Source organism: Balaenoptera borealis, assembly GCF_965194805.1.
Source record: "Balaenoptera borealis genome assembly, chromosome: 19".
Lineage (NCBI taxonomy): Eukaryota > Metazoa > Chordata > Mammalia > Artiodactyla > Balaenopteridae > Balaenoptera > Balaenoptera borealis.
In genome coordinates, this window is record NC_138878.1 from 62,991,598 (window position 1) to 63,017,892 (window position 26,295).

At 57.3% G+C, this 26,295-nt stretch overlaps 2 protein-coding genes across 5 annotated transcripts in view; one reads left to right on the forward strand and one right to left on the reverse strand.

Annotated features, from left to right (window-relative positions):
- Positions 1 to 26,295, reverse strand: part of LRRC4B (leucine rich repeat containing 4B) — a 42,409-nt gene that overhangs the window by 12,829 nt on the left and 3,285 nt on the right. The window contains exons 2-3 of one of the 4 annotated variants that reach the window (XM_082367707.1): positions 15,468 to 15,585; positions 12,974 to 13,305 (exon numbers count right to left, since the gene is read on the reverse strand). In XM_082367707.1, coding sequence (XP_082223833.1) covers positions 12,974 to 13,270 — 297 coding nt within the window. In that variant the 5' untranslated portion in view covers positions 13,271 to 13,305; positions 15,468 to 15,585. Of the gene's footprint in view, positions 1 to 12,973; positions 13,306 to 15,467; positions 15,642 to 15,909; positions 16,149 to 26,295 lie in introns of those variants that run through there. The other 3 variants (XM_082367709.1, XM_082367706.1, XM_082367708.1) reach the window with 3 other exon arrangements.
- GPR32 (G protein-coupled receptor 32) overlaps positions 8,344 to 26,295 on the forward strand; it is a 151,951-nt gene continuing 133,999 nt past the window's right edge. The window contains 1 exon segment of the mRNA XM_082367198.1: positions 8,344 to 9,064. The gene's annotated coding sequence lies outside the window, so the exon portion shown is untranslated.

Genomic DNA, 26,295 nt, shown 5'->3' on the forward strand with positions numbered 1-26,295 from the left:
CCCACGTTTGCTAAGCCCTCCCCAACCTGTGCGCCCGGCTCTGTGCTGATTGCCAAGGATGCAGACACCAGTCAGGCACCGGAACATGGTCCCATCAATGACCACCTCCCAACCTGACGGGGGCCTCTCCCCTCTCTTTCCATCCTGTAACTTGGCCTGTTACTTAGGGGACTTTCCACTTCAGTGGTGGTAGGTAAACGCTACTAACTCTAGAAAAAAAAACCCCATTGTGTTCTCTTGGGATTTTTTTAAAAATTTAATTAATTAATTTATTTATTTATTTTTGGCTGCGTTGGGTCTTTGTTGATGCGCACGGGCTTTCTCTAGTTGCGGCGAGCGGGGGCTACTCTTCGTTGCGGTGTGTGGGCTTCTCATTGCGGTGGCTTCTCTTGTTGTGGAGCACGGGCTCTAGGCGCTTGGGCTTCAGTAGTTGTGACACTCAGGCTCATGAGTTGTGGCTCGCGGGCTCTAGAGTGCAGGCTCAGTAGTTGTGGCACATGGGCTTAGCTGCTCCGCAGCATGTGGGATCTTCCTGGACCAGGGCTCGGACCCATGTCCCCTGCATTGGCAGATGGATTCTTAACCACTGCGCCACCAGGGAAGCCCCTCTTTTGGGATTTTTAAGAAAATAAACTGTCAAGAAATCCCTTATTAAAAATTTAACTGTGGTTGGAAAATGATGAAGTGAATTGTTCATCTTAACACTATTAAGATAAATTGCTTGTATGGGCTTTGAATGTAATGAACCGATAACAAAAGTTTAGTAAGCTTACTGTTGGGTTTTTTTTTTATCTCGTTAATTATTTTACGTTCATAATTTAAAAGCCTTTTTTTTTTTTTTTTTTCCTCCGTACCAACTGTTTTTATGACAACTCCTCATATTTCTTCTTTCTCTGAGATCAGGGTCTTGTGCATCGCTTTTCAGTAGGGATTTCCCTGACCGCCAGGATGTGGCCAGAGCCGGGCAAGCATGGGGGCTAGTGTAGGCCCCTGCCTTGCTCACTGAGTCCCCCACCCCCCAGGCCTAGACTCGGCCTCCTGGGGCCTCAGTCTCCTCTGTAACGTGGGGACAGGGGCCCTGAGGACTAAGAGAGAACAAGCATGTACCACGACAACACAGCCCAGCCCAGGGGCAGGGTGGCCCCTCAGAATGCAGCACCCTCTCCATCCTCGCCGTTACCCCCTCACCGCCAACAACAAATCCTAAATTTGTCCCTGATAGGAGGGTCCAAGCCACGCCAGGCAACCCCTCTAACAGGGGAGGGGGGCATCCTAGAGGCTCCATGCCCCACCCCCAGCAGCCATCCTGGGCGAGGGCAGCTGGAACCAACCTCAGCCTGCACCATGGGCCGGCCATCCTCAGCTACAGGAGGCAGGCAGGAGGGGCTCTGGCCAGAGCGAGAGAGGGGACAGCCTGATCCCCACGGGTCCCCAGCTCCCCAGAAGACCACTGTGCTCGGACAGGCCTGTCTCGTCCCCGGCCCCCAACCCTGCCCGGCTGTCACTGCAGGTTGAGCCCTGCGGCCTGGTGGTTAAAGCTCTGGGGTCAGACAGCTGCAGTCCTGATCCAGACTGCCCTTTACTGCTTCTGTGACTTGGAGCAAATTTCAGACCTCCTGGGGCCACTTCCCCATCTGTACAGTGGGGCTTATAAGATCTACCTCCTAGAATTGGTGAGAGGATGCCCTCAACCCCCAACCCAGGAGCCCAGATGGGTATCTAAACCTGCGTGCAGACAATGCAGGGGCAAGCGCTACACCAGAGGGGGGTGCCAGCCGCTAAGTGCACCCCAGCTTTGCCTAAGATGGTGGGTGGGGGGGAGTGGGGAAGTGGGGTTAGGCTCAGGCTCAAGCCACGCCGCCTCCCCCACTTGCACCTCCCTCTCCTGCTTGACTGTTTCACTCAGCTCATCTCCATCTAAAACACACCGGCATTGGAGTTCCCTGGTGGTCCAGCGGTTAGGGCTCCATGCTTCCACTGCAGGGGGCACGGGTTCGATCCCTGGTCGGGGAACTAAGATCCCACACGCCATGTGGCACAGCCCAGAACACCAGCACTGGGACTTCCCTGGTGGCGCAGCGGTTAAGAACCCCCCTGCCAATGCAGGGGACACGGGTTCGAGCCCTGGTCTGGGAAGATCCCACATGCTGCAGAGCAACTAAGCCCGTGCACCACAACTACTGAAGCCTGCACACTTAGAGCCTGTGCTCTGCAACAAGAGAAGCCACCACAATGAGAAGCCCGCGCACCGCAACAAAGAGTAGCCCCCACTTGCTGCAACTAGAGAAAGCCCGCATGCAGCAACGAAGACCCAACGCAGCCAAAAATAAAGAAATAAATAAAAAACAAAACAAACCAAAAAAACACTGGCATTGTGCTGTGCACCTCCTGCACTGTCTCTGTTTCCACCCAGCTTCACCAGGGCAGGGACGTGAATCTGTCCTGCTCACTGTGCGTACAGCAGTGCCTGGCACACAGTAGGTGCTTAATAAATGAATCAGGAATGTGAACTGGGTGATGGACTAGCCAGGGCCGGTCAGACACAGGAGGGACAGGCATTGTAGGGAAAGGGACGCATGAGTCTCAGCCTCCTCTCTGTCAGAGCCTGTTTCCAGGTGGAGACTTCATGGCAGCATCTTGAGGATCACACCTGTGCCCGGTGTGGACAAGCACAGAAGGTGACTTTGGCTATTCAGGGACAGCGTGTTTTCCGAAGGGAGGGAAGGGTGTCTGAGCCCAGCAGGGGGCGTCCCTGAGTGAGGTGAGGCTGGGACACCCAGTTTGAGAAGGGTCTTCTCTTGGGGGAACATGGGCCGTTTTAAAGCCCAGGAATGACGTGGTGACGCTGGCTGAGGGTGGGGGAACAGACTGTGGCCAGGTGGCCGGGAGGAAGCCGGGGGGGAGTGTCCTGATGGGCAAGGTCAGGCCAGAGCAGGGACTCCAGACATGGAGTCAGGACTCGATTCAGTTCTGTCATCAGGTCACCAGGGTGGAGAGTCCAGTAACTATGAATTAGGAAGCATCAGGAATGGCACTGAAGAACCCAAGGCAATCTACAGATTCGATGCAATCCCTATCAAATTACCAACGGCATTTTTCACAGAACTAGAACAAAAAATTTAAGAATTCGTATGGAACACAAATGACCCTGAACACCCAAAGTGATCCTGAGAAAGAAAAATGGAGCTGGAGGAATCAGACTCCCTGACTTCAGACTATACTACAAAGCTATAGTAATCAAAACAGTATGGCACTGGCACAAAAACAGAAATACAGATCAAAGGAATGGCACTGAAGAAATACAGTCTTGCAGCCTGCCTGCCTGGGCTAAGTCCCAATTCCACTGACTGTGGCCTCTTGAACCAGAGTCGTACTCCTGCACCTCAGTTTCCTCATCTGTACAATGGGGATAAGAACAGGCCCTGCTCACAGGGTCGCCGTGGGAAGGGCTTGGAGCAGTGCTGGGGCTGCATGAATCGTCTCCCACTTTCCGCCTCTGAGGCCCTCAGTCTGCTCAACTGAGAAGTGGGGGTGAGATCTGGGCCGGTGGTGAGGTTCAGAGGCCACATGGCTTGGCAAGACGGCAAGCCATTCTCTGATTCATTAACTTAACAGTTGTATTTGGGGACCTACAGTCCATCAGGCTCTGTGCTGAGTGCTGGGGCCAGCGGCGACCACAAGCGTGACCAACAGATTTGGGCACCAGAGGGACCCGTGGGCCTGACTGGACCGGGGGCTCAGAGAAGGTGCCTCTGAGGCCAAGACATTTCTCTGACTCAAGAAAGATGACAGTGACCGACCCTGATGACGGTCTCACTATCAACACTAGCTGGACCTCTCAGGAGCTGACCGCTCGCCAGCCCCTCTTCCCTCATCTGAGCCGCTGAGACCACTGAGTCCCCAGGGCCCCCAAGACCACCCAGCATGCAGTGGTGCTCATTACATGCTGGTCCAAAGGTTAAAGACATGGAATTTCTCGGTGGCTCTAAGACGGAAAGACTGTTATCCCCATTTTACAGACGACAAAACTGAGGCCCAGATGAGTTCCATAATGTTCCTGAGGAGTTGTGATTCAAACCCCAATGGTCCCTTACAATCTTAAGTGCTGGTGTTACCTAGGTGAGTGGGAAACTGGAAGAGTATTCCAGAAAGAGGGAACACCATGTGTGAAGGTGCTGAGCTAGGAGGGAGTGGAAAGGGCCAGTGTGATGCCCGGGATGCAGGAGGCTGGAGGGGGGAGGGGTGGGGCTGCATCCTGAAGGACCCTGCCTTCATCAGGGTAGGTACCAGGGGGAACACCTCAGGGTTTGATGTTCAAAGAAGCGGACCAGCTCTCTGGCATCAGACTTGCCCCGTGAGGTGTGAGGCAGGAAGCGTGTATCACCCTTTCCTGAGCCGCTCACCAACAGAGTCTGAGGCAGCCTTTGTGCTACCCCCCACCTTCTGCCCCGGCCCGAGGCAGGCAGGCCAGCTCTCATGGAATAAATGGGGGAGGGGCTCCACCCACATCTCCTCCGGCTCGAAAAAACTAAATCAAAACCAGCCCAGAGTGGGCTTCCCTGGTGGCGCAGTGGTTGAGAATCCGCCTGCCAATGCAGGGCACACGGGTTCGAGCCCTGGTCTGGGAAGATCCCACATGCCGCGGAGCAGCTGGGCCCGTGAGCCACAACTACTGAGCCTGCGCGTCTGGAGCCTGTGCTCTGCAACAAGAGAGGCCGCCATAGTGAGAGGCCCGCGCACCGCGATGAAGAGTGGCCCCCGCTCGCCGTAACTAGAGAAAGCCCTCGCACAGAAACGAAGACCCAACACAGCCAAAAATAAATAAATAAATTTATAAAACCAGGCAGAGTGAGAACCCCAAACTGGAGACGATCCAAATGCCCATCAACAGAAATGCATAAAGGAATTGAGGTATCTGCATCAGATAGAATGTGATCCAACGATACAAAAGGAAAAGCGGAAAAGCCACAGCCACAGGAAACACCAAGCGTGCGTCTCAGCAGCTGTGCGGAGCCAAGGAAGCCGGACGTGCAGGAGTGTAGGCGCCTGATTCCCTTGGCCTGGAGTGAGGACTCTGGGGAGAAGGGGGAGGAAATGAGGGGAGAGCACAGGGGCTTCAGGGGCTCTTTATATTCCATTTCTTGCCCTGGTGGCATTGACGTGGCCCTTCCTTTTCTGATGACCTTTTGAGCTGGACATTCACGTCCGTGTTCTTCTTATGTGTGTGTTACACGTGATAATAAAAATAAGTCAGGAAGAAACAGACAGGGCATCTGGAGTCCCATCTGACAGGTGTGGAAACTGAGTGCCAGAGGGGGCGACGGGATGATCTAGGGTTCTGGGGGTGCTTCCGGGGGAAGGAAGGAGGAAACCAGAGTCAGGATGGAAGCTGGACAGGTTGAATTAGGCATCCAGTCCTGGGGGGCCTGGGTGTGGCCCCTGAGGCTGGCTGCTCTTTTCCTGCCCAGGTGACCCGAGTGTCCCACGGGCCTGCAGGTGGGGCTGCCCTTGCTGACCTCTAGAGAGGACCCTTCCACACCCCTCGGTCCACCATTCCCTTCCTTCAAGGGCTCTGGCTGGGAAAAGTCCATCCGGTCAAAAACTCCCTGTATTTCCTGATGCTGGTGGGATCGGCCACACGGAAAATCGCAAACTAGCATGTAACTGAAAAGCCATTTCTGGTGTTTGCCTTGGTCGTGCACTACAGTGTGTTCTTCTTTGCAGCAGATTGACTTTCCTAAAGCTGAACCCTGGCTGGCAGGGCCTTGCTTCTCCACGGCGGCTCCTGGGGCCTGGGGCAAGCCACCGGGGTCACTGCCATCTGGGTGACCTTGGACAAGCAGGTGAACAAGCCACCTGCGCCTCTGTTTCCACATCTGTCAAATGGGAACAATCCCACCATCAAGGAAACAAACGAGTCAGGGCAAATCCTCCACAAACTGTAGTTTCTCCTCCCTTCTCCAGGGAAGGGTGAGCAAATGCCAGTGTAGACTTTTTTCTTCGGCTCGTGTAACATTTTGTACTTGTTATTTTTTTTTTTTAAATTAATTTACTTATTTATTTATGGCTGTATTGGGTCTTCGTTTCTGTGCAAGGGCTTTCTCTAGTTGCGGCAAGTGGGGGCCACTCTTCATCGTGGTGCGCGGGCCTCTCATTATCGCGGCCTCTCTTGTTGCGGAGCACAGGCTCCAGATGCACAGGCTCAGTAATTGTGGCTCACGGGCCTAGTTGCTCCGCGGCATGTGGGATCTTCCCAGACCAGGGCTCGAACCCGTGTCCCCTGCATCAGCAGGCAGATTCTCAACCACTGCGCCACCAGGGAAGCCCTGTACTTGTTATTTTTAAGTTGAATTTTTCCTGATTACAAGAAGTATTAAATGCCCTCATTGAAGAAAATTTAGGGAATAAAGAAAACATAAAGAAGAAATTAAGGGAATTCCCTGGTGTTCCAGTGGTTAAGACTTGGTGCTTTCACTGCCATGGGCTCGGGGTTCAATCCCTGGTCAGGGAACTAATATCCCACAAGCCTGGGGGCACGGCCAAAGGCAAAAAAAAGGCACTGTGAGAGTGTCTGGGCGGTCCCTGAATTTTGTTTTAAATTAAATTTTAAAGACACATTGGACATACTCCTTGCATCCTTTGAAAAGCTCAGTATGATCTTCTAAGCATTCCCCTGTGTCCTTCAATAGTCTTCGAAACTCCATTTTGAATCGCTGCATGATATTCTGTCGTAAGGATGTGCAGTGATTCACTGAACCAGTGCCCCAATCATCAGGAACTGAGACTGCTTCTACGTTTTGGCTGTTGTGCCATCCAGCATTCAACACAACTCTCTGAGCACTTCTGAGGATCTCAGGATGGGTTGATCTGTTTCTTAGGATGGAAGCATATTTCCTTGTCAAGTGACTCTACACGCCTTGCTCACAGGACCCCATGTTAGACCCCTGGAGGGACCAAGGCAGCCCCCTAAAGGCCTGGGTGGGTCAGTGTACTTTGTGAGGTTAAGTACATCATGTCTTCTGACCCAGCAATCCCCCCGGCGTACACTCCAAACACATTATCATGCCGCAGCCCCCAAAGGGTTCCTAAAGGAGGCTTTGTGGGGGGTGGGGCAGGAAGGGGGGGACGCCCATCAAGGAAATTCTGCAGCAGTTAAAGCACCCGAGTACACACATGCACACACACACACACACACACAGGGCGACGTGGATGGCTCTTAACAACCCAGGCCAACTGAAAACAGTGAGACAAAGAAAGCCATCTATAACGCACCTTCATTTACATAAATTAAAAATACATGCACACAAAGCAACAATAAGCATTTTGCAAGAACACACACAAGCAGAAAGATCCAGGGTAAACACATGAGGATGGCTGGCTCTGGGGGAGGGGAGGGGAGCAGAGTGGGGACAAGGAGACGAGGCCGTGACCTGTGACCGAGGAGGGGGGCCCAGGGAGGACCCCTGCCTGCCTGAGGAGGGGTGGTCTGGCTGAGCCCAGCCCAGGGGCACAGCGTCTACGTGGACCCAGAGTACACAGGGGAACAGAGGTGTCCCTGGGTCCGCCCGGTAGTGGCAGGTGCCCGGCTTGAGTGGCAACAGGGCTGCGGGGCAGAGGGAAGGCGGGTCCTCAGGGCTTCGCCTAGAAGGCATCTCTGTAGGCTCAGCCCCGCCCCCGTGGCCACTTGGCCACGTGTGCTTGGAGTCCCCGTGCCCCCCGTGTGGTCCTCGCCCTCGCTGGACCGCAGGCCAGGGGTGAGTGGGAACAGGTGATGGGACCCTCAGGGCTGCCCCAGTTCTCAGGGCGGGCACTGCAGGAGTCACCTCCTGCTCCCGCTCACGGAGGTTCCCCCGGTCTCTGCCAGGTCCCCTGGGGCTGGCCTTCCTTTCTCAAATAACTGCTGATCACCTACTGTGCGCCAGACTCTGGTCTAGGTGCTGGGGATGACACAGGGAGCAGGGCGAAGTCCCTGCCCTCATGGAGGTGACCATCTGGGCAGGAGCCAGATGACAAGCAGGTGACCATGGACATGGGGGGACTCTCGAATCTCCACAACTCAGGCCGCCTTGGGGCGGTCATAGCCTCCGACCCCACAATCCCACTTCTAGGAATTTGTCCCAAGGGCAGAATCCAGAATAGTACAAAGAACAAGAACTGAGGATGTTCACTGCAGTGTTGTTTACATCAACGAAAACGCTGGGTGGCTCAGTGGTTAAGAATCCGCCTGCCAATGTGGGGGACATGGGTTCGAGCCCTGGTCTGGAAAGATCCCACATGCCGCGGAGCAGCTAAGCCCGTGTGCCACAACGTGCGCCTGCGCTCTAGAGCCCGCGAGCCACAGCTACTGAGCCCGCATGACACAACTACTGAAGCCCATACCCCTAGAGCCTGTGCTCCGCAACAAGAGAAGCCACCACAATGAGAAACCCGTGCACCGCAACGAAGAGTAGCCCCCGCTCGCTGCAACTAGAGAAAGCCCGCGTGCAGCAACGAAGACCCAAAAATAAATAAACAAATTTATAAAATAAAACACTGGAAATAAGACGGGACTAGTTAATTAACTGGACGCTCACGTATCGGTATCTAATGCAGTCATTAAAATCCACATAATAGACAAGTATCAGAATCAGGGAGAAAGATATTCATGGTTGAACTCCTAGGTGCCAAAAGCCAGTTGCCAGCCAGTAAGAAATGGGGTGATTCCATTTTTTCTTTTTTTTTTTTTTTAAAAAAGCAAAATATCCATTTAGAGACCCAACCCTGTCGTGCACACAGAGGTGTGCGTGCAGAGTCTCTGAATAAAAAGACACCAAATGTTAACGGGAGTGACCTGTGGTTGTCGGATTACACTTGGCTTTTGTCCCTGTGTTCTTACTTAGGTATCTTTTCTAGTTTTTCTAAATTAATTTGTATTCATTCTATAATAAATCATTTTAAACCACATTGACATAGGCACAGAAAAGAGCCAGGAAGGCTTTAAAACAAAATGTAAACAGTAGTTATGTATATCTAGGTAGTGGGACTAGGGGTGAGTTTTTTCATTTCTTATCTAGATAATTAAAAAGTTATTTGGTAAAACCCCTCTAACGGCGGCCCCACTCCTCCCGCCATCTGCAAGGTGTCCACCGAGGGAGGAAGATTCCATTGAACATCTTGAATCGTTCACTTTTGCGGACTGGACATTCCCTGGCCTCAGGGAATGTGCAGTCTGGGGGGTGGGGTGGGGTCGGAGGTCTCCAGAGAAGGGGGCTGCAAGAATCCCCAGGGGTGAGAAACGAAAGTGTTAGGAGTTCAACACATGCTTGCCATCCTTTAACGTGGCCATTTTTGTGCAAGCTTTATAATATACACGATCCATGGATGCTGTAGACCTTTGTATGACTTTAGTAATAAAATTCATATATGTATATTCCGACAGGGATGTGGGTCACATCGTTTGGAGACCAGTGGCCTGGGAGATGAGGTGAGAGACACACAAGCAGACAGGTCCAACCAAGGGGTCCACTCAGACCTACAGAGTCATCCTCTCTCCTTCTTTTCCCATATCCACTTTGCTGGAAAATCCTGTGGTCTCCACCTTCAAAACAGACCCAGGGGCTTCCCTGGTGGTGCAGTGGTTAAGAATCCGCCTGCCAGTGCAGGAGAAACAGGTTCGAGCCATGGTCAGGGAAGATCCTACATGCCGCGGAGCAACTAAGCCCGTGCGCCACAACTACTGAGCCTGCATGCCACAACTACTGAAGCCCGCATGCCTAGAGCCTGTGCTCCACAAGAGAAGCCCGCTCACTGCGATGAAGAGTAGCCACCGCTCATCGCAACTAGAGAAAGCCCGTGCACAGCAACAAAGACCCAACGCAGCCAAAAAACCAACCAACCAACCAAACAAACAAAAAACACCACCAAAAAACAGACCCAGAATCTGTCTGCTTCCCACACCTCCACCGCAACCAGTCTGGGCCAACCTGGGGCCACCAGCATCTCTCTCCTGAACTCTGCACCAGCCTCCGAACAGGGCTCTCTGCCATCGCCCTTGCCCCTACAGTCCCCACACCTTGGCCAGAGAGAGACCCAAGTCAGAGCCCGTCTGTCCTCTGCTCAGAGCCTCCCCTGGCTCCTGTCTCATGCAGAGAAGAGCCCAAGTCCTCACTGTGACCACGAGGCCCCTTTGTCCCATCTCTGTCCTCATCCCCCGCCCTCTCCCCATGGTTCACTCCGCTCAAGCCACGCCAGGCTCATGGCTTTTCCTCCTACACACCAGGCAGGCTCTACCCCAGGGCCTTTGCACCTGCTGCCCCCTGCCTGGAATGCCCCACAAGGCTCCCACCATCACCTCCTCCAAACATTTGCTCAGATGTCACCTTCTCCATGAGGCCACCCTGACATCCGTGTCTTTTTTTTTTTTTTGGCGGATCTGAGTAGCTTGCGGGATCTTACTTCCCCGACCAGGGATTGAACCCGGGCCCCTGGCAGTGAGAGCACCGGGCCCTAACCACTGGACCACCAGGGAATTCCTAGAGAACCACTGTTTTAAAGGCTTTTGGTCAATCCCCTGTCCGCGTGCAGGCCTCTCCTATCCCAGCCCATAGAGCCAGGAGAGAAGAGGGCTCAGAGCTAAACTTCCCCTCCCCCACTGCACATCCTGGTCTGACCCTGGGGAAGAGGAAGGGATCAGGGCCCCCATCTGACTGTCCTGGACAGCCTGGGGACCAGAGCCCCCCTCTGTGGGGGCAGAGAGGGGACCTCTTAGGGGGTCAGTGCCAAGGGGACTGCCAAAGGGAAGGCTGTCCCTTCCTGGGTGGCCGTGGGGCAAGGACCACTGAAGCTGGAGTTGCGTCACATCACCACACCCCTGCCCCTGCAGGACTGTGTCCCCGGGCTCCAGGCCCACCTCACCAGCTGCCTCCACCTAGAGGCTACCTTTTCTGCTCGTGTGCTCTGAGTCAGCCTCACACACATCAAGCTGCAGTCTCAGCTGCTCTGTCCATGCCTCCCTTTAGGGGGCGACACCCTCCCTTCATTCTCACCATACACCTGCCCCCTTGTTGCCGGTACTCCATCCATCCTTTGTGTATTCATGTGACAGTCCACAGATGCTGCTAGGACCAGCTCTGGGCAAAGCCCTTCCCTGCCCCTGAGTGGCTTACATTCTAGAAGGGAAGAGGCAATCCACTAATAAACAGGGTGGCACGCCAGGCTGGGATAACCGGGAAATGGGAGCCGGAAGCGGGGAGGTTAGAGCATCAAGGATTGCGTCTGCGACGAGGAGCTACTGAGTTCCCACCACCAGCAACATCCCTTTGGAGGAACTGGGCCGTTTTCTCTTTGGGGGGCTCAATGAACAATTCGGTCCCACCAACAGCTGCTCAGTGCCCGGCCCTGCGCTAGGCGCCCGCGCCCCAGTCCAGTGCAGGGCACTGGCTGACATGCGACAGCGACCAAGAGACACGGGTGCCACAGCTCCGCCACCTCCTAACTGCATACATTCAACCCATCCTCCCAGGGGCCACCACACAAGCCTGATGGTGCCCTCTGCCTAAAGCCCTCCAGAGCCCCCTGGACTCTGGCATGAAGTCCAGCCTCTTCCATGATAACCAGTCGCCCTCCCAGCCCTGGGGAGCTGCTCAGACGATCCCTCTGCCTGAATACGCCTCTCTTGGGACCTGGGGTCCCGCAGGCAAACCTCCCCTCACCGTCTTCCTCTCCGGGCCCAAAGCGCCCCAGCATCCCCGTCCTTCCCCTGAACGCTTTGGTCTGTTCAGTGTCTCTTGGTTGACTTACACATGGGAGGCCGTAGTCTAGGCACTTGGGACACATCAGTGAATAAAACTGACAGCCACTCGCGCCCTCCCTGATCCCGCATTCCAGGCCTCTGTCTAGAAGTAAATGGGCATTGTGTTAAACGCTAAGGGCCGTGGGGGACGGAACTGGATGGGGGAAGTGGGTGGTGGCTGCAGGAGGAGGGGTTGCTGGCTGCAGCTTTAAAGACATGGAGGTCAGGGGAATTCCCTGGTGGTCCAGCGGTCAGCGCTTCCACTGTGGTGGCCCGGGTTCAAAAAAAACCCAGAAAACAGTGGTTCTCAACTGGGGGGGAGGGAAAATTCCCGCTCTCCCCAGGGAATATCTGGCAACATCTGGAGACACATTTGGAACTGGGGGGCGGGACGCTACTGGCCTCTAGTGGCCGGGGGTGCTGCTTCACACCCTGCAGTGCGCGGGATTCCCGCCCCCCAACCCCACCGAGGAGGATCCAGCCCCAAAGTCAGTAAAGCAGAGGGGAGACCCTGCTTCCGAATAGCACAGCTCTGCCCCCAAAGCATCACTCATGGCCCATCTTAATGACAATTATAATCGGATGGCAACTGCCCCGTCCGAGTGCTGCCAGCCAGGTACTGGGGAGCGCTGGGCTCTCACACCAGCTCCGGGAAGTGGGGGTGTGTGTGAGCCCCGTACCGCACAGCAAGTGAGCGCTCGCCCGGGGCCAGAACGGCTCTAAATCCTTGACAAGTGTGACACACATCAGTCCTCGCACCAACCCCTTGGGGCAGGGATCGTATCATCGCCATTTTCCAGGTGAAGAAACTGAGGGGCAGAGCCATGCATCATGTGCGCCCGACGCCACGCGACAGGTGCGGTGGTGCAGGTGGCCCAGGGGCCTCAGGGAAGGGTCACTCCCAGCACGACCTGTGGCTCCGGGGCCAGGCTGAGGGCTCACCTGTGCCGTGCTGTGGGAGGAGGGCAGATGGTCCTGCCCTGGGGCCCAGCGTGCTGGTACAGACACAGGGAGCCTTGTGCCGAGGAAACCCAGACAGCCTCGGCTCCAGTGACTAGGGTGCAAACAGCATCTCATCAGTGCCCAGGGTACGGGCGTGAAGAGCTGGTGCGGACGCCCAGGAGGCTCTGCCAGCTCAGGGGGGAGGGACTGGCCACCGCCTGGGCCCCTCCCCCACCCCCACGGGCCGCCAGCCCCGCTCACCTGGATGCCATTCTCCTGCAGGTTCAGGTACCGCGTGTTGACGGGGATACTGGCCGGGACCTCGGCCAGCTCCCTCCTTGTGCAGATCACCCGGCTGGCCTGGTTGCTGCAGGAGCAGGCCGCGGGGCAGGAGGTGGCCGGCGGGGAGCCCCCTCCGGCGGCAGATGTCCCGGCCACGCCGCCCCCGCCGGCCCCCAGGGGTGGGGAGAAGAGCCAGAGGAAGAGCAGGGCCCCATGGGGCCAGGACATCCTACTGGGCGGCAGTGGGGGGCACGGGGAGCCGCGGGCACGCGCCATCCTCAATGTTCATGCTCCGCCTGGGCGCCGGGGGGCTGTCAGGGAGAGAGAGGGAGAGGCTCAGTGAGGGACGGGGACCCCCGGAGTGGCCCAGCTTCTCCCCGACATCCAGGCCGCTCTCTGCGGCTGCTGCCACCACCATCACCTCCCTGCCCAGGCTCAGGACCCAAGGGGGCAAGGCTCCTGCAGGCCCCCTGTGGGGGGAGAGGCCACCCCTGATGATGATGGCCCAGCAGGACGAGGGGTGCAGAGAGGAGGGCTAGCCCTGCGCGCCCTACACTCATCTCACCCTCTCTGTGCTGGGAAGACTTTATGCCCATTTCACAGAACAGAAAACTGAGTCTGGGGGAGAGGAAGTGCTCACCCAGGGGCGCTTGGCCGGCAAGTGGAGATGTCGGCCAGATTAAAAACTTGGTTCTTTGCATGATTTCAAAAAGGGACATAAATAGGTCGAGATAGAGTGAGAGACAAGACAGACAAGACATAAGTGACAGAGAAGAGGTGAAAAGCCAAGCCGGGAAGTCGGAGTGAGGATCTGGCTCCTGTCCCAGCAGCCACCCAAGTCCCCTCTCCACCTGCACGCACCTCTGGGAGGGGACCAGCCTCCTGGACGCCCCCCCCCACCACTTCTCCCTTCAGGGAGTGTTTGTAGAGGCCAAGTTTCCCAGCAACCCGGACTCCCCGCCATCACCCATGGTCCGTGCGCCTCGCAGCAGCGGCAGCAGCTGGAGGGATCTGAGTTAGACTCAAAGGGGGAACTGGAAGGAGAAGGTGAGGTGCCAGACAAGGCAAGTGGGGAGGTGCCGGGTGTGGGCAGGTGAGGCAGCTGGGGAGGGAGGACACCGGAGACGATAACGGGGGAGGAGGAGGTGGAGGGCGGCAGGTGCTCGAGGCCACGATGGCGGCTGGTGGGTCCGTGCCAGCGGCTGCTGCGCGCAGGATGGTGCCGGGCCCGCCCGCTGGAGAAGGGGCTGGGGGGCCGGAGAGCCTGAGCCTGAGCTCTGGGAAGGGAGTGGGCAGCGTGGGGGTCAGGTCCTCCCACCCACATTTCCACAGGACCAGAGACGGAGAGGGGGATCGGCTAGTCATGACAGTAACAATGAAAACAACAACAGTAATAATGGCTCCGGAATTGCGCGAGTCTGCCCCTTCTCTGCGCCAGACCTGCACACGCTCGTTTAAGCCTCCTGGGAGCCCCAGGGGGAAGCTGTTAGGACGCCCAGCTGACAGATGAGGCCACTGAGAAGCACGGAGCTGGCTGGGCAGCGACAGAAGGGGTCTGTGGTCCTGGCTTTACCCCTCGGGCTCCCAACCCGAACCCTTCCACGCAGCGTCTCCGCCTCGAGCGCACGCAAACGCGCCCACGCCCGCGAGCTCTGCTCCAACACGGCTGACCCAAGAGTTCCCCACGAGTGGGGCGAACAGGGGGACAGAGGAGCCGTCTGCACAAACACGCACAGCAGCAGCGGTGCCGGGGCGCGCCCTCGCGCTCCCAGACCCACGGACGCAGGGCCGCCGGGCCTCCCCACCGCCCCGCACACGCACGCGCACACACACGCTCCCTCCCGCCGTTTCCAACATCATTTTAACTCAGATAAAAGGACATGTGCGTATGTCTGTGTGCCTGAACGCATGTGTGAGGGGAAGAGCAACAGCTAGACGGAGACACAGAGACAGAGACAGAGAGAGAAAGATGGGGGTGGGATGGGGGCAGGGTTGGTCCTGTGTCTACACTCCAGACTCGTTTTTCTGCCTGGAGGACTGGGAGCTGTGAGCGCCTCTATCTACGCGGCCTGTGAGGGCGGTGGGGTCTTTGCATACCCCTGAGTGACAGGGAGCGCTACGCTCTGTCCCTGTCCTGTTCCCACCTCAAGACACTGGTGATAAGCCAGCCCACACCCTCGGAGCCAAGGGCCGGCGCAGCCCAAGGGGGCCAGCCTTCGAGGCCGGGGCACCCCCAGAGCGGGATGCCCTTCGGGTGGTGGGAGCCCACAGCGCCCACCCCAGGTCCAGACCCGCCGCCGCTGTGTCTCTACCTCCGCCTCGGTCCCCATCTCGCCTGCTGCCAGCCCGCACCACCGCCGCCCCCCCCTCACCCCGACCAGGACGGCTTCTGCAGAGCCTGGGCCTCCCTCCCCTCCCTCATCGCCCTCCGCCATCTCCATCCTTGTCTCCCCCAACAGAGAGCGACACTCACCCCAGTGGCTCGGCTTCCGCTGGGCCTCTCCCTGCGCCCCAGGTCCCCCCCTCCACATGCCTCCAGCCGCCGGGGGCTCTGCCTCCCCAGTTCTCCAGGGCTTCCCGTCGAGGTTGTGCTGGGGGGGGGCGCAGGGGCTTTTGGGGTCTCCCCGCGCCCCCCCCTCCTCGCCTGTCGCCCTTCCCACCCCCCCGGAGGCCCGTCTAGGCCACTGCAGCAACTGTCTCCTCCTCCCCTCCCTGCTCGCCTCCTCCAGTCTCTTACCCTCTACCTCCACTCTCCCCCCACCGCCAGCCTCCTCTCCCCCCCGCTGACCTCAGCCCCCTGCTCTCTCCCTGCCCCTCTGCCTCTGCGCCCCGGCCCCCTCCTCAGGTCCCCCCCTCACGGTCTCGCCACCCTTGGGACCACCAGGCCCCCCTCTCCTTCTCCATCTCCTCCTCACTCTCTCTCCGTCCCCATCACCCGCTCGCAGGTGGGTCGGGGTGCCCGTCTCGGTCGGATTCTCAGTCTGTCTGTCCGTCTGTCTGTCTCCGTCTCCCTCGGCCGGGCTCTGTCTGTCTCTCTCTCTCCGCGATTACAATTTCTAGTCACACGGCAGTGCAGAGCCAAGCTGTGCCTCAGCTCCCTCCCTCCCCACCCCCTCCCTCCTTCTTTCTCGCCTCCTGAGCGGGGAGGGCGCCTCTCCTCCCTCCTCCTCCAGCCCCCCTTCCCAGCGCCGGAGGCCTCCCCCTCCCCCGTTAATCAAAGGCTCCGTTATCTAATTAACCCATTGGTTCTGGGCAGCCGGGGAAGGGCGGGGAAGCCGGGGAGGAAGGTTGAAGGCTGGGCTGTCCAGGGAAGTGGGGGGTGGGGGGCGTCTGGGCTGTGCCAGGCCTGGCCTCCTGGCACAGACAAACTCATCGGCCGCATAACCAGGCTGGGCCGGCGCTGACCCACCGCCCCTCATGCACCTGCCCCCCAGCCCGAGTGCAGACAACCTGGCGCGGGCTCCTCTGCAGGCAGGCGCTCCCCCAGGACCCTAGGAGCCCCCCCAAAGCCCCCCACCACACCGCACAGCCAGGCACCCTGACTTCCACCCCGATACACCAGCGAACCTGGGCCCGCGTCACCGTCACCCCAGTCCTTCAGCCGAGGGCCAACCCCTGTTCATGCCACAAAGGAACCCATCCCCAGATGCAGCCCTCTCCCCTGGACCTCAGCTATATCCTGCTATCCGCCTCCTGATACACTTCTGCAAAATGGGCAGGGCAGCCTCTTCCATTCATTCGATTCATCGTTTTTAATCCATCCATCCATCCAACAAATATTTTCTGCGTCCCTACTGTGTGCAGACACTGGTGTAGATGCTGACTAATGCTGCCCCCACCCTCCAAACCCAACATGCACAGGCCCCAAAAGACAAGTAGCAATAATAGAGCACATTGATCAAGTGCCAGGGGGCCTGCGTTTCGGTCCTGGATCTGCTGTTGGTTTGCTGTGTGACCTCAGGCCAGTGACTTCATTTTTCTGAGCTGCAGAAAAATGCTGTGAAACAGGGATAATAATAGTATCTATCTCATGGGGCCACTCGGGGACTGGCTCAGTAAATGGCTCTCTCTTTACAAAAAATGCAGATCTGACCACTTCTCATCCCCGCCACCATCTCCCCTAGATGATCACAGCTGCCTCCTCAGTTGTCTCCCCACTTTGACTCTCGCCCTCCCTCCCACACGGTTCCCACAGGCAGCTGGAGGGGTCCTGACAGCATCCAAGTCAGATCCTGCCCCTCCTCCACTAAACAGCTCTCACGCCCTGTCTCGTGGGGTGTAAGGGCAGAGACTTCACCGAGGTTTAGCAGACCCCTCTCCCCAGGATGGGCTGCTCCTCCCCTGCTCACCCACCCACCTCAGGCCACACTGGCCTCTTCACTGTTTCTGGAATGGCGCGCACAGTCCTGCCTCAGGGCCTTTGCACGTGCTCTTCCCTCTGCCTGGACCGCTCATCCTCAGGCGTCCCTGTCCTCCTTCAGGTCTTTGCCCTTCAGGTCTTTGCAGTGAGGCCTCCTTGCATCTCACAGCACCCCTACCCCGCACCAGAACCTTCTCTGCATTGTCTATATTGCCTTTGTTACCCTCTGACCTCTTAGAAGCCCACACACTTGAGTGTAAGCTCCCCGAGGGCAGGGACTGCGTCTGTTTTGTGCACAGTTTGGTTCCCAGCACCTACGATGGTGCCTGGCACAGGGTAGGTGCTCAGTGAACATCGGGTGGAGGCATTAGTTATCAGCGCCATCATTTAGATCCCTCCCCAGTTTCCCCACCTTCTCTCCTATAGTCACACAGAGACGCACCTGCTTGGCCACATGCCCCTCTCTGCACACCCAGCCCAGGACACACTCACCCAGCTGCACATCTCAGGCTCACCCCACAGACGTCCAGACCCCAGGGTCCCCTCCCATCCCAGGAGGCCCCTCCCATCCCAGGAGGGTCCCCTCCCATCCCAGGAGGCCAGCCTGGCAGACTCAGCACCTCCATACGCCGCTGTGAACACACTGCCTTCAGCTCAATTTCTGCACCCACAGCATGGCGCCATCTGGCTGGCAGGGTCCCAGATACTATACCGTAGGTCCCCAGGGCAGCTGCATGCACCCCACTAAATGCAGACCCTGAGGGGAGCCACACCTCAGATGCCACCTGTGTGGGCTACCTTCCTGGATATGGCTTTGCGCCGAGGGGACACCTGGCCCCAGTTACAGCCCTCCAACACAGCTAATAGGGGTGCTGGCTAACTCTCTTCTTCTGAGCATGTTCTCAAAGCCAAGGGCTGTGTACATGCCTGACTCATACCAACTCCTTGAACAACCCCACCACCAGTAATGGTAATGTCCACCGTGTGCCTGGCACCAACAGGGCAGAGTCCTGGGAGTTTCACTTGCATTAACTGTAGTTCTCCCATTGGCCCTCTGACAGGGGACTGCTCTTACCCCCACTTCACAGACAGGGAAGCTGAGGCACAGAGAGGCAAAGTCACTTGCTCAAGGCTAAATACACAGCTGGGAAGTGGCCCCTCCCTGGTCAGCCTCCCCAGAGCCAAGGGGTCCCAGAGACGCTCAAGCTTGTCATGATAGCAGGGACAATTCCCTTGGAGGTCTCCTGGGGGCCTGTTGAACTGTGACCTGCCTTCTGTGATCCTCATTGGCCACGGTCTGCCCCTGATAGTGACGGGAATCTCTGTTGGGCATTCACTACGGGCCTAGGGCCATGCTTAGCCGTGCCCTCGTCTCCAGATGCTGGCTCCCCCCTGCGGCCCTAGGAGGAAGGCATTGTCCCTGTGTCCATTTTCCAGATGGAGAAGCAGATCCTGAGGGCTGAAGGTACTGGCTGATGGTCACACAGCCTGGATACGGGGCAGCTGGGATTGGAACCCAAGGCCCAGCCCTGGGCCAGGTCACCACACTGCCTCTCTCACCCCAGGGCCCTGGGAGAAGCCTCAACACGAGGGTCCTCCACCCCCACCTGGTGCAAGGGACCGAAGCAGACAGAGATGCAAGAGGCCCCAGAGAGAAGAGGTGTGAAAGGCAGAAAGGGGCAGAGACACAGCAGGAGAGAGAAACAGAGACAGAGGCCAATGCGAGCCCTGTGAGGTGGCAAGAAAGAGGGAGAGAGGCTTTAAGGGGGAGCAGAGGAACCTAGAAAGTGAGCCGAGATCCAGGGGAAGGCGGAGGCATGGAGGACCAGGCACTCGAGGCGAGGGCCCGAGGCCTCACCAGCTTCGCCATCCTCCCCAAGTTCTGGGAGATCTCGGGCATCGTGCCTGAGAGGATTCAGGCAGATGGCAGATCGGAAACTCAGGGGCCCAGGAGAGGTGGGACGAGGACAAAAGGGGGGCAGGGAACATTCCACTCAGGCAGACTCATCTTTTTCTGGGGGAAGTTCAGGAGGTGAGAGAAAAGATAGGAAATTGACTGCCATCGCAGCAAGAGGGATGGAGGTTAGATCTAAAGAAGAACTTCCCAACTGTGAGGGACTGGAGCCAGGAGGGTGGAGAGACATCAAAGCCAGGGAGAGATGAACACTTCTCTCTCTGGATGTCTGTCATACGGGCATGGCCGGGAGCTGTTACCGGGAGCTGTTATGGTGGGGGGAGGAGGGGGGGGGGAGGGTACAGGCAGCACAGGCTTCAGGGATGGATGAAACAACTTCACACGTGTGTCCCTCTGAGCCGGTCCGTGTCCTGAACGCTTTTAAAATAAAAGCAACCCCAAAGCCCCGAGAATTGACAGTCCCCTAACTTTTGAGATAGAATCACCCTGGGAAAAGGGTGGCCCAGGCCCCTCATAGCTGCTGCGGAGGAAACAGAGTTGGGGGCTCAGCTCAGGACTTGCCCAGGCTTCCTGAGGCAAGGGTGGGCTGGGGAGAGGTGACTTGCTTGGTGAGGGGGACTGTCTTCTCCTGTCTTCCCCCAACTCCCGACCGAGAAGCACTGACGGGTCATTTATTTGGTCTTTCATATGTTCATTTAACAAATATTTACTGAGTGGCTCCACCACCCCGAGGCTCCGCCCACACACCGGGCACGTTCCCACCTCAGGGCCTTTGCCCCTGCTGTTCCCGCTGCCTGAAGCGGTCCTCCTTGGGTCTGCGTTGCTCTGTCTCCATTCCAGACTGTTCCATGCCACCTCCGGGAGGGTTTCTTTGCCCCCCGCCCCCCAGCCCGTCCCTTACACTTCTCTTCCTTTCCTTCACAACCCTCTCATCAGCTGGCCCGACATCATATGATGGATAACGCCCGGTCCTGCATATTGTCTGTCTCCCCACTAGAAGATGAGCTCCCCAGGGAGGGAGTTTGTCTGTCTGGCTGCATCCCAGGTGCCTAGGATGCGCCCGGCTCCTACAGCGCCTCATCAATATCCGCAGAATGAAGGAGCGAGCGAGCGCCCCCTACCGGTGGATTCCCTGCCGGCGCCGGGGGCGCAGGGGCGGAGGAGACCTGCCTTTGTCTTTGGGGAGTTAGTGGTCCAGAGGGGAGACATACAAAGGCTGAGTGAGAGGGTGAGCACGGGGTGGAGGCCCTGGAACGTCTGCGGGAGGAAGTGACGGCAAAGCTGAGAGCTGAAGGACCAGCGCGAGGCCTGCGGGTGAAGAAGGGCGCGTCAGGCACAGGGACCCCTGTGTGTAAAGGCCTGGGGGCCAGAGAGGCAGATGGGGGTCGGGGGTCTGCGGAGTCCAGCTCAGTTACAAAGACGTCCTGCTCCACAGCGGGCTGAGAGGCGGGGGTGCTGGGAGCTGAGGGTGGGAGGCTGTGACAGGAGAGGGGCAGGGTCAGCTCTGGGTTGGAAAGACCCCTCTGAGTGGACTCTTGGGAGAGACTGAGGCCGGGCAGGAGCTGGGCCAAAGGTCCAGGGGGAGAGGATGAGGCTGGGACCGGGCCACAGGGGTGGCGAGGAGGAAAAGAATGAAAAGATACTGCCAGTTTGCAAAAAGCGGCACAACTTGGAGATGAGGCGGAGGGAGGGGGCAGGTTCTTCTTATAGATTTGCGGGTCAAATTCTTAAAGCCAGGAAAGGGGAGAGGGCAGGGAAGAAGGTTGGGGAGAGGAGACTGGAGCGGTCCAATCTTTGCTTGTAGGTGGCGAACCCGCTCATGCCAGCACCCCAGATGCTACGGGTGGTGCAGGGACCCGAAGCCTGGTTGCCATCAGTCGCTGTGGCTGTGTTACCTTGGGCCAGGCCCTCCCCCTCTCTGGGCTCCCATTTCCTCCTTTAAATCAGGACACCAGTGACAGTCAGCGCTGCCCGGGGCTGGGGAAAGGGGGCCCGGAAGATGGTCTAGTCAGCAAGTGACCAGCAAATGTGAGCTGGGACTCGAAGTCCTCCTGGTGAGTGGGGAAAGAAGCAAACCCGCTCCAGTCCCAGGCTGCTGCCAATTTTCTGCTGGGAACCATAGCTTGCTGTCCCCGTTTCTTCGTCTGAGAAATGGGAATTGATAACAGGTAGCATATGACAAAGGGCTGGAGGCAGGGGGTGGGGGGAGAACAGCAGCTGTTTGCCAGCCGGTGTGGAACCGGTTCAGTATTTGAATGAGTCGCTGTCCCCCACTGTGCAAGTGCTATCAGCACTGTCGGGTATGGTGGCCACCAGCATATGTGGCCATCAGGCACTTGCCACGTGGTGAGTGTGAGTGAGGAGCTGAATTGTTGATTTACTTTAAATTAATCGAGAATTTTTTTTTTTTTTGGCTGCGTCCTGCAGCGTGCAGGTCCTTAAGTTCCCCGACCAGGGATCGAACCCGTGCCCCCCTCAGTGGAAGCTCAAGAGTCTTAACCACTGGACCGCCAGGGAAGTCCCTCTTTAAATTAATCTAAATGTCGATGGCCACACACGGCTGTGGCCGTAGTGGTTACTGGATCGGACAGCGCGGTATGGCCATCCCAGTGCCTCCCAGTTCAGCCTCGGTCCCGCTTGGAACCCTGAGTCCCCAGAGCTTGGGCTCCTTCAGCTCAGAGGCTCCGCCCACAACCTCACAGGGCTCTCCCAGGATTCTGGAAGGACTTGGAAGGAGATCAAAGTGAGAGAAACAAACTCAAGTGAGAGTAGGGCACCCAAGCCAGGCTGGCTCTGCCTTTGTCATCTGAAGCCTGCTCTGTGCCAGGCCTCTGCTGAGGCGGCCTTGGGCCCACAGGGGAGGAACTACAGCAGTTCCACTTCACGGAAGGGCAGGCTGAGGCGTGGTGAGGTCCTGAGTCCTTGTTGTACCCATGACCGCCCGGACCCGGGCAGGAACCAAGAGATGGAAGGAAGCCGAACGTCCAGGCCCCCTATACTGTGTGACTCTGGGAGGTGGGGCGGCCGCTGAATTGAATCCACCCAGGGAGAGAGCTAGGACCTAGCCTGGTGTTGGCGGTTTTCCAAACAGCGGTTATTGCCAAGGCTTCGCAGGGGTGCATGGGGGTGAGTTTGCAGGTGGGGAGGGCCCTGGTGTGAGCCAGCCTGACTGTGGCCTCCCGCCCCCCTGCTCCCCTCCCTGTCCCCTGGAAGGGCAACGCTGCCATCTGTTTTCCATCTCAGGGCGTGCAGAACTACTACACTTTAAAAAAGGGGGCGTTCTACTAAAAGTAACCAAAAGCTGAAAACCCCTTGAACGGGATCAGTGTTCCTTAGACATCGGCGCGCATCCAGTTGAGCTGGGGGCTTTGTGAAAGTGCAGATTCTGATTTGGTGGATCCAGGACCAGGCCAAGATCCCACGTTTCCCAGAGATGGTGGTCCTGGAGCAAGGGGTCAAGGGTCCCCTAAGTGTGCCATCCGCTCCCACGTTCCATTTCCAGAAGAGTAATGAACCCTCCCCTCCCCCACCCTGTCTAGGGGTGTGCTGGGAGGGGATGCAGACCGGGGTTAGAACGTCGATTGTCACTCGTATTAGACATGGGGCCTTGGAAAGGGGACATCGCCTCTCATGGCCTCAGTTTGCTCATCTGTAAAATGAGGAAAATAGCTAATCGACCTCCTCGGATGGTGGGGAGTCAGTGGTCCCATATCTGTGATGTTGCTGAGCTCGTGCCTGGCTCATAGAAAGGTCTCAGTAAAACTCTTCTATGACTGTGACTATCCTCCTCCTCCTGGATAGTGTCACACTGTCACTTTAGGAAGGCTGGACAGGTGGAAAGAGCAAGGGTGTTAGGGAGACCTGGGTTTACACCCTGACCCGCCGCTTTCTCGCTGTGTCCCCCTCCGGCCCCCCAGGCTCTGTCTGTGAAGGTAACGACACCTAGCTTGGTGTCATTACCTGCCCAGTGCTGGGCACTTCAATGACAGTGTTATCAGTAGTAAATCATTAATAACAGTTATCACTTATTCTCACTGGGTCAGAAGAACAAATCTTTTCCTCCTTTTTACTCTACCCCCACCCCCCCCTTATGTTAATCCAGTATTTCTGGCTGGATCAAAAACACCCATTTATCGCTGGTGGGGGACCCACAGAATCACCTGAAGGGTCTTTGTTCCCCCCAGACCCAGCTGGACATGAACACCCCCACCCTGGGAAGGAAAGTCCGCCGCGACAATGGGCCTGGGTACGTCCTCTCCCCTCTGGGGTTTGAAGGGCATAAACAAGATCGAGAGGCCAGGAGCCTGCGAGTTACCAGAAGTCCGATATCTCTTTTAAACTCTAACCTTCTGAATCTATTACTCTTAACAATCTGATTATTGTTATTATTAATGATCCTAATTTCCACTCGGAGGGCCTGATGGGCCAGCATGTTGCCCTCTCTGTTTCCCCCTTTGGAAAGCAGTGATCTCAGCTGGGGGAGGCAATCTGCAGAGTGGCCAGCACCCAGGTTGCAGCCCCAGCTCTGCCACTTCTACCTTGGTGATCTCGGGCAAGGGACCTCATCTCTCCCGCATCAGTTCCCCCTTTTGTCAAACTAAAGATGATGATCGTGCCTCCCTCCCAGGACTCCTGTGAGGAGAAAACAGAACAAATCCACATGGACTCACCAGCACAGAGCCTGGCCCAGGGTAAGCGCTAATGAATGTCAGCTCTTGCCATCATTATCTCCGGCCCTGTGTCTGCGGGTTCCAGGCAAGTGGACGGCAAATCTCCACGTTTACCGCCTGGGGTTGCCCCTCTGGGAGGGTTGGGGCTGCCACTGCTTTCTGACCTTTGTCACAGTGCTTGAACAAGAGCTCTAGGGCCTAAGCTCAACACTCTGACAGGAGTGTGGGCTGAGGGGTTCAGGGGGACACAGCTGAGACAGGAAGGGAGTGGCCTGGGTCGCTGCCCCAGCCCTACCTCGCTCCCTCTCTGCTTGCCATCTGGGTCATACACAGGCTTCTCAACACCCCCACCAGGACCCAGCGTTCTCTCTCTGCAGCCCTCTTGAGGACCCAGCCGCCCCCTGGGATGGACTTCGGCCTGCAGGGGCCCTACCAGCCCATCTCCCAGGCCTCAGAAGCAGCCCCTCCCCTCCACCTGCCATGACAACAGTTGCATGTAGGTTTCCAGGCAACAAGGGGGCATCTTGGCGCTCTTTTTACTCTCCTGCCACCCCCTCTCCGGCAGAGTCACCCCGCTCTCAGGGACTGGGAAGGGAAGGGAAAGGGGGTTTCTCCCCAGCAAAGACGGAGGGTTCCTAAACTCAGGGATGAGGAGGCTTCCTACACTCTGCCAGAGAGGAAACACAGACATTCTCCCTACACCCCGACAAGGGTGACGGTGGAGGAACTGATGGTGGGGCTGAGCACCGTCATGGCACAAAGGGGACCCCTGTCATCTGCACCCTGACCCGGAGATGAGACCGAGTGAAGCCCTTCCTCCCCCAGAACATAGCCTCATGTCCTCTGAGACCTGCACTGGGACCAGGTGAACTTTCAGCTGTGTACCTGCCCTCCCTTCAACACACAGGGAAACCCACCCCTGCCTGGGGGCTGCAATCTGACCCACTGGGGGACAAGGGTGGGGTCTGGGGCCCACCCTGGCTGTCAGCCAGCCAAGGATGGGCTGCAACAGAACTTGTGTGTGCTCTGAAGCCTGGTGGCCTTAAGAGTCTTCCCGCCCTTGGTGTGGCAGGAAGGCAGGCCCTGGCTCCTGGGAGGCCCAGAGCTGGGGCAAAACTGCCCCAAAGAATGATGGGGCAAGAAGGGCAGGCAGAGAGAGCCCCTGGCAAAGGGGCTCTGATTCTGGAAGAAAACCAAGGGTAGGAGTGTGGAGAGAGTGACGGGGGGGTGGGGTGGGGTGGGGGAGGTGGGAAGAACCACTTGGAGAGGAAAGAGAAGAGAAAATAGCAGAGGTGGAAAACTCTATAGTGCTGGGCAGGTAAGAAAGATGGATGAAGCAGGTTAGAACAGAGGAGGGAGGGTTGGCCCTTGGGGTACCTGAGCACAGGGCACTGCTACCCCAGGGGGAGAATTATTCAAAAGAAGCTGATAATCTGGAATTCTGAGATATAATTGAATATAACATTATATTAGCTTTAGGCGTACAACACAATAATTCAATATGCGCAAAATGATCACCACAATAAGTCTAGTTACAAATCACCACGCGAAGTTACACATTTTTTTCTTGTGATGTGAATGAGTTTTTATGTGAAATTGCTAATTTTTTTTTAAAAAGTTGGCAACACATTAAACACTTTGAAAGCAGTAGGGGCAAATAACACTCGTGGCCCACAGGACAGCGGTGTAAGTGCTCAGGGCTGTGGGGAGGGCGAGTGCAGGGTGGGGGGGGGAAAGCAGGGAGAGGAGGAGGAAGGACGACGGGGTTGGGGGGGGGGTCGAAACAGATGGCTGGAGGTGAGGGACAGTGACAACAGAGAAACGGAGAAGAAAGTGCAGGGAGCAAGCGTGGCTGAAAAGAAGTGGAAAAGGAAGCAAGGGTAGACAGAGGAGCCAAGACCAGAAGGCACTGGGCTGGGGGGCGGGGTGAAGGGTCAGCCGAGGGGAGAGAGATGGGAGATGGAGGTGCGGAGATAGAGACACGAGGTCCAGGTGACACCTCAGGACAGATGCCCAGCCAGACCAGCCAGAGAGGTCGGGGAAGGGAAGGAGGATGCGGAGGGTGTGATAAAGAGAGGGTGTACTGTCCTGTCAGAGGAGACAGGTGAGCCGTGGGGGTGGGGAGGAGAGAAGCCGGGGTGCCGGAAGAGGCTGCGGACTCAGCGCTTCTCCTCCCCGCCCCCCCCCCCACCCTGGCTGTGCCCCACAGCACCTCGCCTGGAGACCTGCCTCTCTCCACCTGGCCTCGGTGCGTGCGCTCACGTGCGTGCGCGCGCTGGGCCCTGGCTCCGTTCTCCTGAGACGTGTCAATGGCCCTCTGATGCCTGACGTCTTAATTCTGCCGGAGCCCTCTGAC